An 18,066-nucleotide genomic window follows, 5' to 3' on the forward strand; every position below is an offset into this window, starting at 1 on the left:
TTCTTGGCTTTCTCGACTGGTCTACACCTTTTTGCATGATGCGAGAGTGTGAGTTAATTAAGCGAAACGTAAAATGCGACTGTATTTTGGATGTAAATAATTAAAAACAAGCATCAAAATATAATGTTTACCTGATGATCCTACATTGTTTACAATGTAGAACATGTGCTATGTTACACATGACCTCATCAGAAATATAAAGTGAAAGTAAGAAATAATAGCGCATGCTGCTACCAGCTTTCAATTATGTCTAAATGTCTTTCAATCGGTTTGTGGTTAAATCTCGAATCTCGTTTTTGACCCATCTCTAATATTGGGATTTATTTAAAGCTTTACAGTTAGTATATCCCAAATGACAGAAATGATAATCCCATTTTCAATCTGATTGTATATTCATTTATTCAACGGAAATTCAGTTGTGAGATTTGAAACTTAAATATTGCATTCAAATTAAATCCTTATTATAAACATGGATACATAACAATCTAATTTAACTTTAGATATGAAAGAAGTAAATTGTTAAAGATTTATTTGTGTGTGTGTTATTATTAAAACTGTAAAAAGATGAACGACCATATTATATGAAAATAAATTATTACGAATATATTACGAAACGTATGTTTTGTGTGGCGTAAGAGGGTTTACAATTTTTTCCTTCGTTGTTCTCAATAGCTATGTTAGAAAAGATTTCCTCCAACATAGTTCAGTATTACGTGTCAACTTGTTATGCGCCATATTTCTGCGTGCTATTCTTTATGCATTTGCTTCCATAGCATTTGTCCAACGAAGAACAAACTACAAGCACTTTTTTTAAGGTTTTCTCTCATTGCTTCCTTGCTGGTTTGCTGAACTCAGGGTTCGAACTCGGGACTTTTCGTTTTAGCAACCATGAGCTTTACCAACCTGACACATGTTTAATGTTTCTTTGTGTTATTTATTGGCGGCGCCATAATCAAACTATATTATGTTCTTTAGGATCTTATCTGAATGATTAGCCCCGTAATACTCTATATCGTGCACAGTCTAAAGAAAAAAATAATAAAAAAAATTCCGTTTAAAAAAGTAATCCCAGTGTCGCACTTCAGTGTTAAGTGCAGGGTAGAGCAACATGAAATTCTATGCCAAATAAATTTTAGTTTGTTATTTCCCTTATACTAGAGTTTAGCCTGACAGTATTTACTTGCAATAAAATAAAACATCTAAAATAAGCATTGTAAAAAAGTTTGGTTTGTTAGCTAACCATTTCGCTTTGTAAAATTAGAATTAGCCAAGGTTTATTAACACATTTTCACTAAATGAACTCTTTACGTTCTTATTTCTTTATCGAAAACCAAGCTCAAACTATCACATTCTTTAATTATGTTTCATGTAGTCCAATAAGCTTATCCAATGAATGTAAGGGACGTAACACATTTTTTTAGCTAACATGAAGTAAATCGATTTTATGATTTTTCTAATTATAATTATTGATCCTGCTGATTGTATGTAAGTTTTTGGTTGTTGCTGCATCTTTTTTGTCCAAATAGTTGGTATAGCTGCATTATCAGTGGTTGTATTGTGATGCATGATTTGTTACCTTTTGTGTCTTTAGGGCAGTCATCTCAGTAGTCATGTCAGTTTCAGTTGTCATGCCAGTTTTTATGTCAGTTGTCATGTCAGTGGTCATGTCAGTTGTTATGTCAGTGGTCATGTCAGTTGTCATGTCAGTTGTTATGTCAGTTGTCATGTCAGTTGTCATGTCAGTTGTTATGTCAGTTGTCATGTCAATGGTCATGTCAGTGGTCATTTCAGTGGTTATGTGAGTTTCAGTTGTCATGTCAGTGGTTGATGTCAGTTGTCATGTTAGTTGTTATGTCAGTTGTCATGTCAATGGTCATGTCAGTGGTCATGTCAGTGGTTATGTGAGTTTCAGTTGTCATGTCAGTGGTTGATGTCAGTGGTCATGCCAGTTGTTATGTCAGTTGTCATGTCAGTGGTCATGTCAATTGTTATGTTGTGATAAATGTTGTATTGTATCAGTTTCATGGCTTTTTTTCCGGTAGTCATCTCAGTTTCATGTCTAATGTTGAATCCACTGTCATATCAGTTGTTATATTGTGATAAATGTTCAATGGTTTCAATGTTTTTTAAATGTTGTGCCTAGTATGACACTTGTCATGCCACTTGTCATGCCACTTGTCATGCCACTTGTCATGCCACTTGTCATGCCACTTGTGATACCACTTGTCATGCCACTTGTGATACCACTTGTCATGCCACTTGTGATGCCACTTGTCAAGCCACTTGTCATGCCACTTGTGATGCCACTTGTCATGCCACTTGTCATGCCACTTGTTGATTCAGTTCTTGAATCAGTGGTTATCAGCAGCTGTGCTATGTCAAATGATATCAGTAGTTATCTAAATACAACTGACACAACTTACTTTTTTAAAAGTAAAAACACAGAACTCGTTTCGTAACAAACACAAATATTTTATTTACAATTTTCCGAATATTTAATATGACACATGCATCCATTCCTGCGGTACATCTCTAACTTGTAAAATAAATACGTGAACAAAATATCAACATCATTAATTAATCATGGTAAAAATTAAAATAATTTACAATCACCTGCAACCATACTGAGGTATTTTATTTTGCTCACAAACATGATATCCTTTATAACTCACGCACGTCCACAGTGTGCTATTACAAGGCAACAGCTTGTTTAGCTGTCACGCTTGCCTAGGTACAAACACTTCTGTAACAAAATCTAGCAACAAAAATATTTCTGTAACAAAATCTAGCAACAAAAATATTTCTGTAGCAAAATCTAGCAACAAAATTATTCCAGTAGCAAAATCTAGCCACAAAATATATTTCTGTAACATAATCTAGCTACAAAAATTATTTCTGTAAAAAAAGTTAGCTACAAATATATTTCTGTAACAAAAAAAAAATGTATCTGTAACAAAATCTAGCTACAAAAATTTCTGTAACAAAATCTGGCTACAAAAATTTCTGTAACAAAATCTCGCTACAAAAATTTCTGTAACAAAATCTCGCTACACAAATGTTTCTGTAACATAGTCTAGCTACAAAAATATTTCTGTAACAAAACTTAGCTACAAAAATTATCCCTGTAATATGTACAACAAACCCTACTGTACCACTAAGCACACTTACAGTAATCCTTAACGGTACACCAAACTGACATACAACTTATTTTTTAAGCTTACTATCAGCAACAAATTAATAAACATCTATCCTCATTTACAAGTCTACTTTTATTTAGCTTTAAAAAAGAAAAAACATCCCAGTATATTATTTGACTAGCACAACTAATTAAACTAAAAGTGTGACTTTTTCACGAATTAATTAGACAAAAATAAAATCACAATTTCATTCGTTTCAGGCAATACACAGCACAGTTTTTATTGTAGTTGGGCTACACCTTGAACATTTCTGTGACGTCAAGTATTGAATGTCATGTAAAACAAGTTGTAACGAAAAACAAATCAAATTAAAAATAATTATAAAAATCAACAAATGTAATACATCACATTGCCGCAGTTGATTTTTAATTAATAAAACAAAACAAAAATTAATGATATCATTTTTTTTTGTTTTAGATTCAATCTACTTGGTTATTAATTTGGACGCAATTAATAATTCTGTTCATTACAAAATAATAAAAACAAATGGATGATAACATTTTAACTATGGGAATATCAGGATTCGAATCCATGTTAACCCTTAGTCGAATAATTGTGACATGATATGTGGGCTAAAATGGGTGACGTAGGTGGTGAAATGTACACGAATCAAATATGACATTGTAATGGGGGATAACTGTTGTTCATAAAAGAATTTTATCATTCATACAATCTACATCATATATGGTTTCCCTAAATGGAGTTATTTCCCTTGATCATTTGAGATTACGATAATACAACCCAATTTTTCAATGGCGTCACTAGGTCGGGTGTTACCCAGTAGGGTCCGCCCCGTCTTGTGACACTACTGGGCTATGTGATATGATGACACCCCAAATAAGCCCAGCAGTCTAAAATCTCTGAACATGCTTTACAATAGAAATGTTTCATACACTAAATGTTAACAATAGGATTGTAAAAATTAATCGTTTTATCGCAATATAACCATTGCACAATAAGTGGCAATAGTCTACTTGCAAATATAAAATGACAACTATACTTATAAAATAACGATACCTGCTAGGTAATAACCAATCATCTGTGAGTATTTACTATTTTGGGGACGGCGTGGTTGAATGGTAGAGCTTATGAGTGCTACCCGAAAGTTACGAGTTCGGATCCCGGGCTCGAGTCTTCATCACGTTCTTGAGTACACTCAGCTCTGATGGGTACTTGACCAACGTTAGGGAAACAACGGCGGCTGGGCATAGCGCTGACAATACTATCCCCACATATACCGAGGTCATTGAAACAGATAAATTCTACCTCATCAGCCCCATATGTCAAGTGCACAAACGGGAAAAGATGGTTTCCTATTTACTGGCTTATCAGAGGCGTAGCGACCCTTCCCGGCGCCCGGGGACAAACTTTCGATTCGCACCCCCACTTAAGCTGTCGATTTGCAGCCCCCCCCCCCCTCATACTTTCGATTTGCACCCCCCTTCAAACTTTCAATTTGTTTTTCTAACCCATTTTGGCGCCCCCTAAGGTCGGCGCCCGGGGACATATGTCCCCCCCCCCCCCCCGCTACGCCTCTGTGGCTTTTATTGATTTTTTAAAGTGATTGATTTTAAAGGAGATATCAACGAACCCGAGGAATAATCTTGAAAATTCTATTTTTAGAATTAAAAAGTAAGGTAATTATAATATTTTGAAAAAGTCAGCTATTGTTGAAATAACGACTAACCGGCGTCTCGCGCGCGGCCATCTTTTCCCTGACGTCACATCCTCCTTATTTAACGCGAGATTCGATCATTAAAACAATCTAGGCCCGGGGCGAAACGTGCTGACAACAATCTGCTAGCAGTAGTTTGTTGACACGATGGCAGTTATTCTAAATCTTAGTTAGGTTTAACTCGGTCGGGTGAGAAGGTCAAGGTTGGGCAGATTACTAGTTGTTGTTTACTGCTGTTTACAGATGTAGGCGGCAGGGTAGAATATTTTACAGCCGTGTTAGCTTATGGCTACATGCGTGCTAGCTATTGGCTACAGCCGTGCTAGCTATTGCTACAGCCGTGCTAGCTATTGTTACAGCCGTGCTAGCTATTGCTACAACCGAGCAATCTATCGCTACAGCTGAGCTAGCAATTGCTACATCCGAGCTAGCTATTGCTACAGCCGAGCTAGCTATTGCTGCATACGTTCTAGCTATTGCTACAGTCGTGCTAGCTATTGTTACAGCTGTTTTAGCTATTGCTACAGCCATTCCAGCTATCGCTAAAGCCATTCTAGCTATTCTAGAAATCTGGTGTAGCGATTTGGATAAAGTTAAACTAGCTATAGTAGCACTTGCTACAGCCATGGTAGCATTAGCTAGAGCCGAACTACCACTTGGTTTAGCCGTGGTACATCTCCCTACACCCATGATAGCAACTTGCTAAAGAAGAGGTAGCTCTTGCTACAGCCGTGGTAGCACCTGCCATAGCAGCGGCAGCACTTGCTACACTAGTAGCCTACTCGAGCACTTAGTGTAGCAGATTCACGTCTAAATACTCTCCAAAACTTGGTATTATCAATCTATTATAGTACACTATTTTTGTGATGAAAGTCTAAGCTAAAACAGGCATGGGTTAGAATACAGAACGATCCGGTTAACATACATTTAAATATAGTGTAAGTACCCTAAAGATACACCTGAGAAAAGCAGCTTGTCTTCACAGCTCAAAGTCTATAGCGTTTGTGTGTTCTGAACTTTACAGTATATAAGTTTTATTTTTAAAACCACTTTAGCTCATTGCTGTTACAAAACTATTTAGCCTATACTGTTGTGAATTTGTTACAAAACTATTTAGCCTATGCTGTTGTGAATATGTTACAAAACTATTTAGCCTATACTGTTGTGAATTTGTTACAAAACTATTTAGCCTATGCTATTGTGAATATGTTACAAAACTATTTAGCCTATACTGTTGTGAATATGTTACAAAACTATTTAGCCTATACTGTTGTGAATATGTTACAAAACTATTTAGCCTATCGTGCATGTGTTACAAGCACCTGTTACGCGCCTATTGATTTTTATTACTCAAAAATAAAAGTAACATGTTGAAAATGAAATAGAACAATAAATGTCAGTGGTTTATGATACAAAATTTTTGAAATAATATGCAGAATATGTAATTAATACAAAATCGTTAAAAGTATGTAAAATAATTAATTTTACAATAACATTGGTGATTTTAAAGAGTAGACAAAAAATGAGGTAATATCAAAATATGAAAAAAAAAACAACGAATTAATTTATTTTGTTATTATTGACTGATAAATGTACTTCGTGAACTGGTTTTGATGTTAAATTAAAAATAAATTTCTTAAATATGCAAGTGAAACTGTGGGTAGATTCAATTCAGGTGTTTTAGTTCATGTAATTAGCATAAACATATCTTTATCAACAACAAACTGTAAATACGTATCAAGTAGACGAAAACAATTTGAACAACTATACGAAACAGTAATAATGATGATTCGGTTTTTTAAATTGCTTATTTGTAAAACATATGATGTACCATGGGATACCCATGTGGATTCGCAAACGTGATTTTTTGGATTAAGAAAACTAGGATTTTTTTTTTATTTCCCAAAGCTCATTTTTAGAATGCAATAGTATTTCTTGTGATAACAAGTAATAAATTAACATACATTTACGGGCGTAATTAAAATAATAATTAAAATATTATTTAATTAAATGAATTAACAAAATGCCCATTCATACTACAATAGCAATACAAGAAAAAATGAAGAGAACGTAAAAATAACACCGGGTAACTTAGAAACAATCTAAACAAAGATTCATAACTGCCAGTAGAGTCATAAGGGAAATAACTTTTATTCAGATATACAAATAAATAAATTATGGAATTAAACATTTCAGAACTTTTTATTGTATTAACATATTTTTATATTCTTAATAAAACTTTTTTATAGCACTAAACAAAACCATCTAAAGCTGATACGTTGCATTGTTTTCAAATAGTAATGTTATTCTATTAGCACTAATACTTTAAACTAGAACTATAAACATTTATTTATTAAGGCTTGATTAAAAATCATAACTAATCGGTCAATTATCGGGTGTGTCGATTTCTGTTGTTACCTTATCCATTGTTTGCGATTTCCAGAAAACTGCGCGAATTCAAAAATGCGCAAAATAGGAACTTTACTAATACACTTTAATTTTGTAATAATCCGTGGAAAAATATTTAATTGTGCTAAAATGTACACGTGATCTATTTTGCTTATGTTATAAATGCTCAGTTTAAAAAAATTCCCTTGCGCACATTTTTTGTGCGCATTTTCCGTTGCGCTAGTCTGGTCGTGATCAATTGCAGCACTTGGAGTGAGAGTATTCTTGTTTTGATGTCATATAATCATTGGTTGCTACATTCTCCTATAAAAACAGACAACTTGAGACGACTAATGACTTTTGGCAGAATTCAGCTATTTCTTAAAAAAACTATAGTTATACATGTTGAGATATTTTGTTAAATCAAATAAGGGGAGCAGCTTCACATTTCATCGGTAGACAAGCCGTATGGCATTTATCAATACCGTAAAGCATTTGTTTCCTTTCAATATGATCAACAAAATGGCTTTGGTTTTAGGGTCAGCTGTGGACTATTATTATCATACCGTTTTTTCTCCTTGACACTCAAGCGGCCCATTTCATTAGTTGCGATAAATTGTGACACATATATTTGTAGTTTTAACTCGTGGTGACTTCTACATTTGTGTGTGTTGAAAGTGGTGAAACATTATATACTTACAGGATTATATAACTACTATAGGTGACACAATCTTGGGTGATACATTGGCATATTGTCTTGACCAGTGATGGTAGTTTAGACGAATAGTGATACGTCTACTTGTATTCTTGACCAGTAGTGACACTTATACTCGTATTCTTGACCAGTAGTGACACTTATACTTGTATTCTTGACCAGTAGTGACACTTATACTTGTATTCTTGACCAGTAGTGACACTTATACTTGTATTCTTGACCAGTGGTGATTGGTGACACTTATATACTTGTATTCTTGACCAGTAGTGATACTTATACTTGTATTCTTGACCAGTGGTGACACTTATATTTGTATTCTTGACCAGTGGTGATTGGTGACACTTATACTTGTATTCTTGACCAGTGGTGACTGGCGACACTTATACTTGTATTCTTGACCAGTGGTGACCCATCTACCACGAACATTGACCACATGAACAAAATATAACAATAATGACATCATTATCATACACATTCCTACTTTCATTTCAATAATAATTATAATTACATACGGACATCAAATCATGAACTTATTAATGTACTTGCATGCAACAACATCCTAGCGACTATTTATTTATTTACACATTCTTACATACACTGTGGCATCAAATAGGGGCTCCAGCACTGAGTGTAATGATTGACGCAATCATTCTTAATGATTGATACAATCACAACCATGATATGTAAGGATGATTGACACAATTGGATGATTGAAGCAATCGTGACGAATATATTTATATAAGGTCAGGACTATGATAATATTATCTGAGAGTTGTAATAGTGACCTATTTTTGATGCGATTCGTATGAAACGATGAACAAATTAAACATGATTGATGATTGATACAATCATGACATCCGACTAAAAAATTCCTAACCTCTTGATACAACAAGTTTTAATATTTATTTAACTTTAACTAATTCATTTAATTCTGTTATTTTTCATGAAAAAATAATTTTTTAAAGAAGTTAAACAAAAGCAAAACACAATATTTTATAGTTCCTAAAATTTAGAAATATAAAAATAAATAATTAATCGTGTGAACTATTTAAGTAGAAGCTACAATAACATCTACGTTTGTAAAATATTCAAATTAATGGAATGTGCTTAGTTCAAATAAAAACAAAGAGTTCATTTATTGTTTAGAGATTATTTACATCATGTCCCATAATGCTTCACTATTGATACCATGTGGTATCGCAGCGATGAGTTCAAAGTTCACACTTGTGTTTATTTTTGTACAGGCGATGAAAAAACTGTCCTTCAACTTGGATGTAAGCAAAACATGGCTGTCAGTAAGACGGACAAGACGGAAGTGAGAAGATGCCGGTGTCGAACTGACGCATGCGCCGTGTTGTAGCTGTGCTCTGCATGTTGGCCTAGTTCGTCTTTGTCTTTTCTTTTCTTGTCGCTGTTCCCTGCAAATGTTCCTAAAATATAAAATAGAAAACTTGCACATTCATCTACCACTGCCTACCTGTTTTTTTTTTTTGAAGACCACGAGCAAGTTAGTTTATGCTCTATTTAATTAAATTATCAACGGCCAGTTACACCATACCGTCAACAAGACAATTAACAGCTCGTTAAAAAAGACCCACTAATTGATAATTATCTGTTACAGAGTGATCTGGCCATGATACCCGGACAGCAGGAACTCTTCTGCTTTGTCGCTGGCACCGTGATGTCTTTAGTAAACTTCCTCAGTATACCATTAGCATTTAATCGTCCTATGTGCTAATTAATACTGTGTTTTTGGTGTCTAATCAGAGGCTGCTCTATACTTTCTTTTTTTTTATTCGGTTGAGGGCACTAAACTATATATATATATATATATATATATATATATATATATATATATATATATATATATATATATATATATATATGTGTGTGTGTGTTTGTGTGTGTATGTGTATACACATACATAGTGTCGCTAATAAACCAAAAATGTCTCCAATGTTATACTAAAATATGTTGCGGGAAAATGGGTTGGGTTGGGGGGGGGGGTGTTGAAATACCCTCATGCGCCCCTTATCGTGGATCCGCCGATGAGTTTAATCTTCTACAAGCACCAGTTTAACTAGTGGGATTACAATATTTTCAAACCACTGAACGAATTCAATGAAATGAAATCTGGGCTGAGATAGCGAATCAATGAATCGTCTACCACACAGAGGAAATGCTCACGAGTTGTTTTTTCTCAACACATGTGTAAGGCGTATTATGCTACTACACACTACACACATTACATCAGAACAGCTATAACATGTACTGTAAACACTGTAATATTTGTGATGTAGGCCCTAAATATGTGGTAAGGTCTGGGAAATAAAGACACACTAACACACACGTCGTCTAGACGTTGTAAGTAGCACCAACCAACCAACGAGAGTATCGATTGATAATATAAGAAACTGGACACTATCATCAAAGCTTCTCATAAGGAAACAGTTGAACGTCAAGGGACCGTCTTTAAATGACGTCACATTCTTAGCTGAGGGAGAGGGGGGGGGGGATTTTTATAACGATGTGCGATGATAAAGAAAGGGAGGTAAGAACGCGTGACGTCAAGTTTTAGCATTTAAAAATAGCTTTAAATCGAACCACAGCAGTTAAATTCACGTTTTAATTTGTTATACACATTGACCATATCTTTAACAGTCCAATTAATATCGTAGATAGGAGAAGTTGTTTTTAAAGAAAAAAAAAGAAAATGTAAGAACAGGCACAAATGTGACGTCATTTTATTTTCGAGGAGGGGGGGGTATAGTAATTTGTAACGATATGTGACAAATGATGGGGAGTTTTTCTTATCTGACCATGTACGGACACGCTTAAAGTTACGTAAAACTTACATCTTAGGACTGACACTTTCTATTATAAATATCAATGGCGTTTCTTGGGTATGGGTGAGTGGGGAAGAGAGCGGTACTACTTTCTTGTGACTTCAAGCAGACTAAGTGCATCTTTTTGTATCAATACCCCAGTGTATTGGAAACTTCCGCGCAGTGAAGATTAAAGGGTTATATTTGGTGGGCGTCACTTAGCAGGAGCTAATAAGGTGAAGGCCGCGAGACGGGCGGGGAAACCAACGTCTCACGGACGTATCCTGTTATGGTATGGGCCCGGGGGGAGCGGATTGCTGGGGTTTAGGCTTAGCGTCAAAAAAATGGGAAACTTAATTTTCTGTTCGTTTTTTTAAGAAGTAGTTTAAATTCGTGGGGGTGTCTGTGTGGTTTGTGTGTGGGGCGTATGGTGTGGGGGAGAGAATATTAGATTGACTGAGTTAAAGTGTGGTTGAGATTGTGGTTGTGCTGAGTTAGGGTGTGTGTTAGGATGTGGGTGTGTATGTAGTTTGAGTATGTGTGCGAGGGAGCGTATGAGTGTAAGAGAATGTGAGGATAAAAGCGTGTATTGAACAAAGTATCAGACATTAAGTATAACGTAATTAAATTAACTTATAATTGATAAGCCTTAATCCATAAAGTGATTATTTGGATTGATAAAGCTGTATTGTCAACCATTTTTTAATATTCATATTTTTATTCGACTTTTTACACCTCCGAACTTTAACATCTATCTTGAGTATGTGTTCTTTGTTTTGTTATGTGTGTTCGTGAAAAGGATAACACATTTACATGTTCGTTTTATTCATTTACGCGGGTAGAAATTTAGAAGATAATTACATAATTAATGTGAATCACAAACATCATCGCCTACCTACACCCTGTCTACCTAACACCATGTAATCTAAATGATATTACTAAATCATATTTACCTCGTTTTACAGGGAATGAGTCCGCTGAAAAAGAAATGGAAAATATGGGATTAGCATACTGTAAGATTAGTGTAAATAATGTTGGATTATCGGGCAGGAAGATGCACTAGTTCATGCTGTTATGTTGATACCTGCAATTTTTTAAAATTATGATTTCATTTATATTTCAAGCTTAAATAAAATATAAAATCTAGATTAGTATATATATATATATATATATATATATATATATATATATATATATATATATATATATATATATATATCCATAATGACAAGTGAAATATAGTAAATCATATTAAAAATGGAACAAAGAATAAGAATAGGAAGTAGATTGCCAATAGGAAATGCAGTTCGTACTTGGGAAAAAAAAGATCAAGAATTTAGGGCAGTCAAGAATTCTGGGTTAAACGGTGAGTCAAGTACAGATCGTTTAACGTCACGTGGTCTGTGTCTAAGACTATTACAGCCCCAAGTCTTAGAGACCCTGAACGTCGTTTAGTGACGTCACTGTGTATGCCAGCTCCCATCTTCTCAAAGTTGCCCTCTTTGTGAGATTTTTTTTTCGTGTCAAAGTGGGACCGAGTAAATGTAGAAAGAAATCTTTCCATAACGCTTTTAGGTAAAAGTAGGTGGGATTAAATGTAGAAAAAAAATCTTTCCATGACGTTTTTAGTTCAAAGTAGAAGCGGAGTTATTGAATGAAGAAAAATCTTGCCATAACTTTTCTAGGTCAAGGTATAACAGAATAATAGTGGAAAGGAAATCTTTCCGTTACTTTTTAAGTCAAAATGGGACGGAGTAAAAATATTCAATTGAAAAATATAAAGGATATTTACGTAAAATGCAGATGTTAACCGATTTCTTAACCCATTACCATAATACCTTGTATGGTTAACAAAATACAAAAACAACCTTGTAGAATATATTAAAACTTCCGTGAGTCCGTGTCCCGAAATTCTGAGATTTTAAGTAGCTTAGAGCGTGACACGGGAGACGAATTCTTCCGGAATGGGCCGGAAGTAGAAAGTAACGACAACAGCATCAAAGTATGAGGTCAGAGTTCAATAGAGGAAGATATAGGAGTAGATAATAGAGGGACGGGAGAAGTAGATGATAAAAAGAGGTTAAATATTGTCTATAGAGGAAACATTACACTTTTTTTAAGATGCTGTTACAGCGACTGTGTAAGGGATATATACAAGGGTGATATTGAGACTAGACTACCAGTTCTAAAACGCGCTGCACATTTTAAGAATTTAAAGCGATGCACATTTTAAGAAATTAATGACTTGAATTGATTGAAGGTGACTAATATATAGGAACTTCATTAAGTACCAGGAACATGTATGTCTGATGAAAGCCTTCAGTCGATACACGATCTACTGCTTTAGTAACCGAATGTTCACCCACATTCATGACCAATTATCTAGTTTATATAGAAAGGTAGGGACGGCGTGATCTAGCGGTAGAGAGCTAAACTGCTAACCCGAGTCTCGAGACTCGGGTTCGAATCCGGGTTCAAATAAGTGGAACGTCCCTGAGACCACCCAGCTCTGACGGGTACCTAACTCAAGTTAGGGATAAAAAGGAGGATGGGCATGGTGCTGACAACGCTATCCATACTTCATCTGCCCCTGTGTCTTGGGCACGAACGGAAAATAATGGTGATGACGATATAGAAATGTATTTTATTTCTGTCTTCTAATGCCAAGGTAAAGATAAGCGATATAAAACTACTTTTTTACAAGCTTTTATTTAACTCACTTCCTCGTCAGTCGTCAGTCGTCAGTCGACAGTCTGTCTAGACCGAAACGCTGGAGTGAAAATTCGGAAACTTCTACTTGACCGATACGTTTCACATTTGACACGTGGGTCAAGACATGAAGACAATGCAATCTGAAACTAAATTTGACTTAATTGGATGCCTAATTAATTATTTATGAATTAATAAAAATTTGGACCGAATTAGTAGGCATGTCTAGCCAACCACACCACACGCGTCATCACCTTCAATAGCTGCGCCATCACGTAATGGCTGCGTTCAAAAACCATTGCGCGCCTACTGAACGTGATGTTCAGTAGGCGCGCAATGGTTTTTAGTCATGTAACTCTATTGTAAATAAAACATGTTAAGTACTGAAAAAAAAATTCATAAAAAACGTTTTAATAACAAGCTTTTATGTAATGATGCACTAAAAAGTAGAAAATAAATTATAGACTACTATTTAAATAACTATAAAGAAAAGCGTGGGTGTCTTCCTTAACATTAGTAAAGGTATCCAATAGATACTAAAGTGACCCACGCTTTTCTTTATAGTTATTTAAATAGTAGTCTATAATTTATTTTCTACTTTTTAGTGCATCATTACATAAAAGCTTGTTATTAAAACGTTTTTTATGAATTTTTTTTTATGTAATTTTAATACAAAAGTAAATATAATTATGATGCAATTATTGTTTTCGGTTAAAGAAACAAGTTAATTAAAAAAGTCTAGTGACATTTATGCGCAATTTCCTTATGTTATCTAAAAATAGCTCTGTCGTAGCGTAAATCAAGAGCAGGGTTAGTAAAACCATTGGTTAGTTATTAAAACGTTTTTTATTAAAAAAAATGTCAGTATTTTACATGTTTTATTTACAATAGAGTTACATGACTAAAAACCATTGCGCGCCTAGCTACTGAACGTGATGACGAAGCCATAGAACGCGATGGTGCAGCTATTGAACGTGATGACGCGTGTGGTGTGGTTGGAAAAAATGCCTACTAATTCGGTCCAAATTTTAATTAATTAAAAACAATTTTTTGTGACCGAACGAAAGGATATTTTTGAAAACTTTCTTCGGCAATATTGCTCTAAATTATGGCAGGAATCGATTGGTACATGTTTCAAGTCGCTAAGTGGTCTGGTTGACGAGATATGGGCCAAAAACTGCTTTTTTTCGAGGTTTTTTGGCTTTTCCGGGAAATACATGAAAGAAACCCGGAATTTGTATGGCCTATGCTCATTCTTGTAACTTGCTTAACATAATTGCTTTTGGAACTAGTCATCGATATTGCTTCGTTGAGGAGGAGATACGACTTAAAGCCCGGACACACATTCATCCATACATTCATCCATCCATCCATCCATCCAGAAATGACGCGTTAATAAACGCAATTCTCCAGAATGGAAATTGCGCTAAAAAAAATATGTAGACATTAATGGAAACTTAAATTATTATTCATGTTTCACCCTTGTAAAAAGGTTCTTCCAAGCCTACATCTTACATCTAAAGCGGGTGAAAGAAACCCTTCATACATCTTAGATAAAAAATATTTATGATGGGCATGTATGCTAAAGTTGCTACAGCCCCCTCTCCCACTTGAGATCCATAATATGAGCGGATATTGATCGGCCGAAATTAAAATCATTCATAGTTAAAAATAGCCCCTTTTAAACCTTACACTGTCTGAGTACTCAACTATTCCCCCCCCCCCCACTAAATCCCAACACATTTTTCTTTTTTTTACCCCTGGTGGGGAATTAAATGCCTTATTTAACACTTGGTCTTTACAACTAATATTGGAACTGTAGGGGGGGGGGGGGGGGTGTGAGGATAGTGAGTGGCACGTGACAATATGGCCGCCAGATGACTTCCGTTATTTCTGCTAATGGAATTCTGTCCCTTGCACCCTCTAAGACATGTCTTGCATGTAAAGAAAAAGTAATCGATAAAAAAATTACCAAATACGGTTAATTGACCTCTTCTTTTCAATGATCTAGAACAAACACGAAGCCTTTCACGACATCACAACTGACGCCTGCTGTGTTTAGCTGGGCCGGAGCCGCAGGTGACGTCATCAATTACTGGGTGACCGCCCGCTAAGGGCAATATTCTATACAATTTCCTGTCTGGGCTGAGTACTAATTCGGTGTCATATTGTCTAATCGGCGGTTATCGATAACAGGCTCGTCGGTTTCATGTGGTGTTTGCTAAACATGTGATGTAGTAGCAAGATAGAGAGAGAGAGAGGGAGAGAAAGACTTTAAGAGGATCGTAGAGTCTGAGAGGGGATTTGGGAGTAGGAGGTGAGAGTTAAGGCGACGATGTTTGTATTAATTATTGTAAGGTTTTAGTGCTAAATACTAGCAAATAGAAGTATACATAGTTCTGTTTTTGTGATTCTTTGCATTATATGTAAGCTACATAATAGTGTCGCACATAATGATACAATGATGTTCTACGTATTGATGTTGGCATATAGTTGTACATAAGGATGTTAGTATGATATTCTTCTATATAATAATGTTACATACAATGATGTTCTACGTAGTGATGTTGGAATATAGTTGTACATAAGGATGTTATTATAGTATCTATACTATATAATGATGTTAAAATATAGTTGTACATAATGTTGTACGGAATACCTCATCCCACCATTCTATAAAATACAGTACTCAGTGGCGTCTACCACTACACCAAATATTAGATCCCCATAACATCGTTGTGTACAAACATCAGGTCACTGACCCCTCCCTCCAGTAAATGCCCCTCTCCCCCACTGTTTTACCCTCTCCCCACAGTATTTCCACTCCCCTAGTATTTGCCCTCCCCCCCAGTATTCCCCCCTCCCAGAATTTTACTCTCTCCCCACATTTCCCCCTCCCTACAGTATTTGCCCCCAGTATTTCCCCCTACCCCCAGTATTTGCCCCTCCCCCCAGTATTCTCCCCTCCCCCACTTACCATTGAGCACAGAGACACGCAGACTTATTATCTGCAGATTGGATGTACGACACACGTAAAGACCTCCATCTTCTATCTGGGCATCTGCTATCTCCAACACACTTGCAATTGTCTTGGACGTAATCGACACCATATTTCTGCAAACAGACACAAACATCGGGCCATTAATTCATCAGATACAACACACTCGCTATTGTCTTGGACGTAATCGACACCATATTTCTGTAAACAGACACAAACATCGGGCCATTAATTCATCAGATACAACACACTTGCTATTGTCTTGGACGTAATCGACACCATATTTCTGCAAACAGACACAAACATCAGCTCATTAATTCATCAGATACAACACACTTGCAATTGTCTTGGACGTAATCGACACCATATTTCTGTAAACAGACACAAACATCGGGCCATTAATTCATCAGATACAACACACTCGCTATTGTCTTGGACGTAATCGACACCATATTTCTGTAAACAGACACAAAAATCATCCCATTAATTCATCATATATTTATTTTTATCTACTGATCTCTGTGACGTTCGGGACACACTTGGTGGACTGAAGAGCTGATGCTCGTACACTCAATCTAATTTTTGGAAAACGTTTAGACAAGCACATACATACACTAACAAGTTAACGCTACAATCCAGCATGATGTGTTTTCTATTTGATATTTGTTGTAAAAGTTACAACAAAGTATCACAAACTATCACTACATCACATGATATGTATTATAACATTACTACTTTCTACATATCAAAACTTATATCTAGCCTAAATTCCCCACTCATTATTTATATACGTTATACGTTTTAGTATTGATAATACCTCAGTATTCTAATTGTTATTGAGGATACTTAATCATACTTAATGTTCCCTCAGTACCAATTTCTGTATGATACTCTAATACTCTTTCTTGTACAGTAGTAGTTTTTATTTTTTTAAAAATTGATCCGGTTCAGGAAAAGAATAGTAAAAAAAAAATGAAGGGGTAGCTACTCTAACAAAAAAAAGTATGTAGTTATCGTTCTTGATGCAACTACCAAAAGGACTGATACAACAATTACAGCTAACTGAGATCGCCTGACTTATACTTGCAGCGCCCCTTACTATTGTCATGGCAAGAGTGATCAGAAATATTGGAAAACAAAATTCACCCTATGCTCACTCGCACCCCCCCCCACCACACAGACAGAGCTGCACACGCAGCAAACAATTTTAGACGCAAGCTAAAAACTAACAATTTTTCTTCTTCAAAACGTGGGGCGGATGTGTCGCGGTAAAAAAAAAGTGAGTAGCCTCCCTTGTTTGGGTAGAGCTTAAAGAAAAAGCATGTTTTCCCCGATGTATCGAGCGGAATTCAAAACAAAGATTTCCGTTACCGAAAACTTTTACGAGAAACTCAAGTCAAGAAACGGATTTTGTAAATACGTGATTTAAATCCAAACAACTTTCTGTTTGTTTTCGTTTGGATTTTCCCGATTATTTCACTAGTATTATTTCCTCCAATCCACTTAGGGGAAACAACTCCACACATTTAAAAACAAAAAGTTTTTTATAAACGAAATTG

At 35.4% G+C, this 18,066-nt stretch overlaps 1 protein-coding gene across 2 annotated transcripts in view; it reads right to left on the reverse strand.

The window, feature by feature from the left end:
• Positions 1 to 8,367: 8,367 nt before the first annotated feature.
• The window catches only part of LOC131946550 (leucine-rich repeats and immunoglobulin-like domains protein 1), a 186,316-nt gene continuing 176,617 nt past the window's right edge, over positions 8,368 to 18,066 (reverse strand). The window contains exons 6-8 of one of the 2 annotated variants that reach the window (XM_059307400.1): positions 16,487 to 16,623; positions 11,754 to 11,777; positions 8,368 to 9,393 (exon numbers count right to left, since the gene is read on the reverse strand). In XM_059307400.1, coding sequence (XP_059163383.1) covers positions 9,239 to 9,393; positions 11,754 to 11,777; positions 16,487 to 16,623 — 316 coding nt within the window. In that variant the 3' untranslated portion in view covers positions 8,368 to 9,238. Of the gene's footprint in view, positions 9,406 to 11,753; positions 11,778 to 16,486; positions 16,624 to 18,066 lie in introns of both variants that reach the window. The other variant, XM_059307399.1, reaches the window with a different exon arrangement.

This window comes from Physella acuta, unplaced genomic scaffold (genome assembly GCF_028476545.2).
Source record: "Physella acuta isolate Inbredline_101_S28 unplaced genomic scaffold, ASM2847654v3 ptg000562l, whole genome shotgun sequence".
NCBI lineage: Eukaryota > Metazoa > Mollusca > Gastropoda > Physidae > Physella > Physella acuta.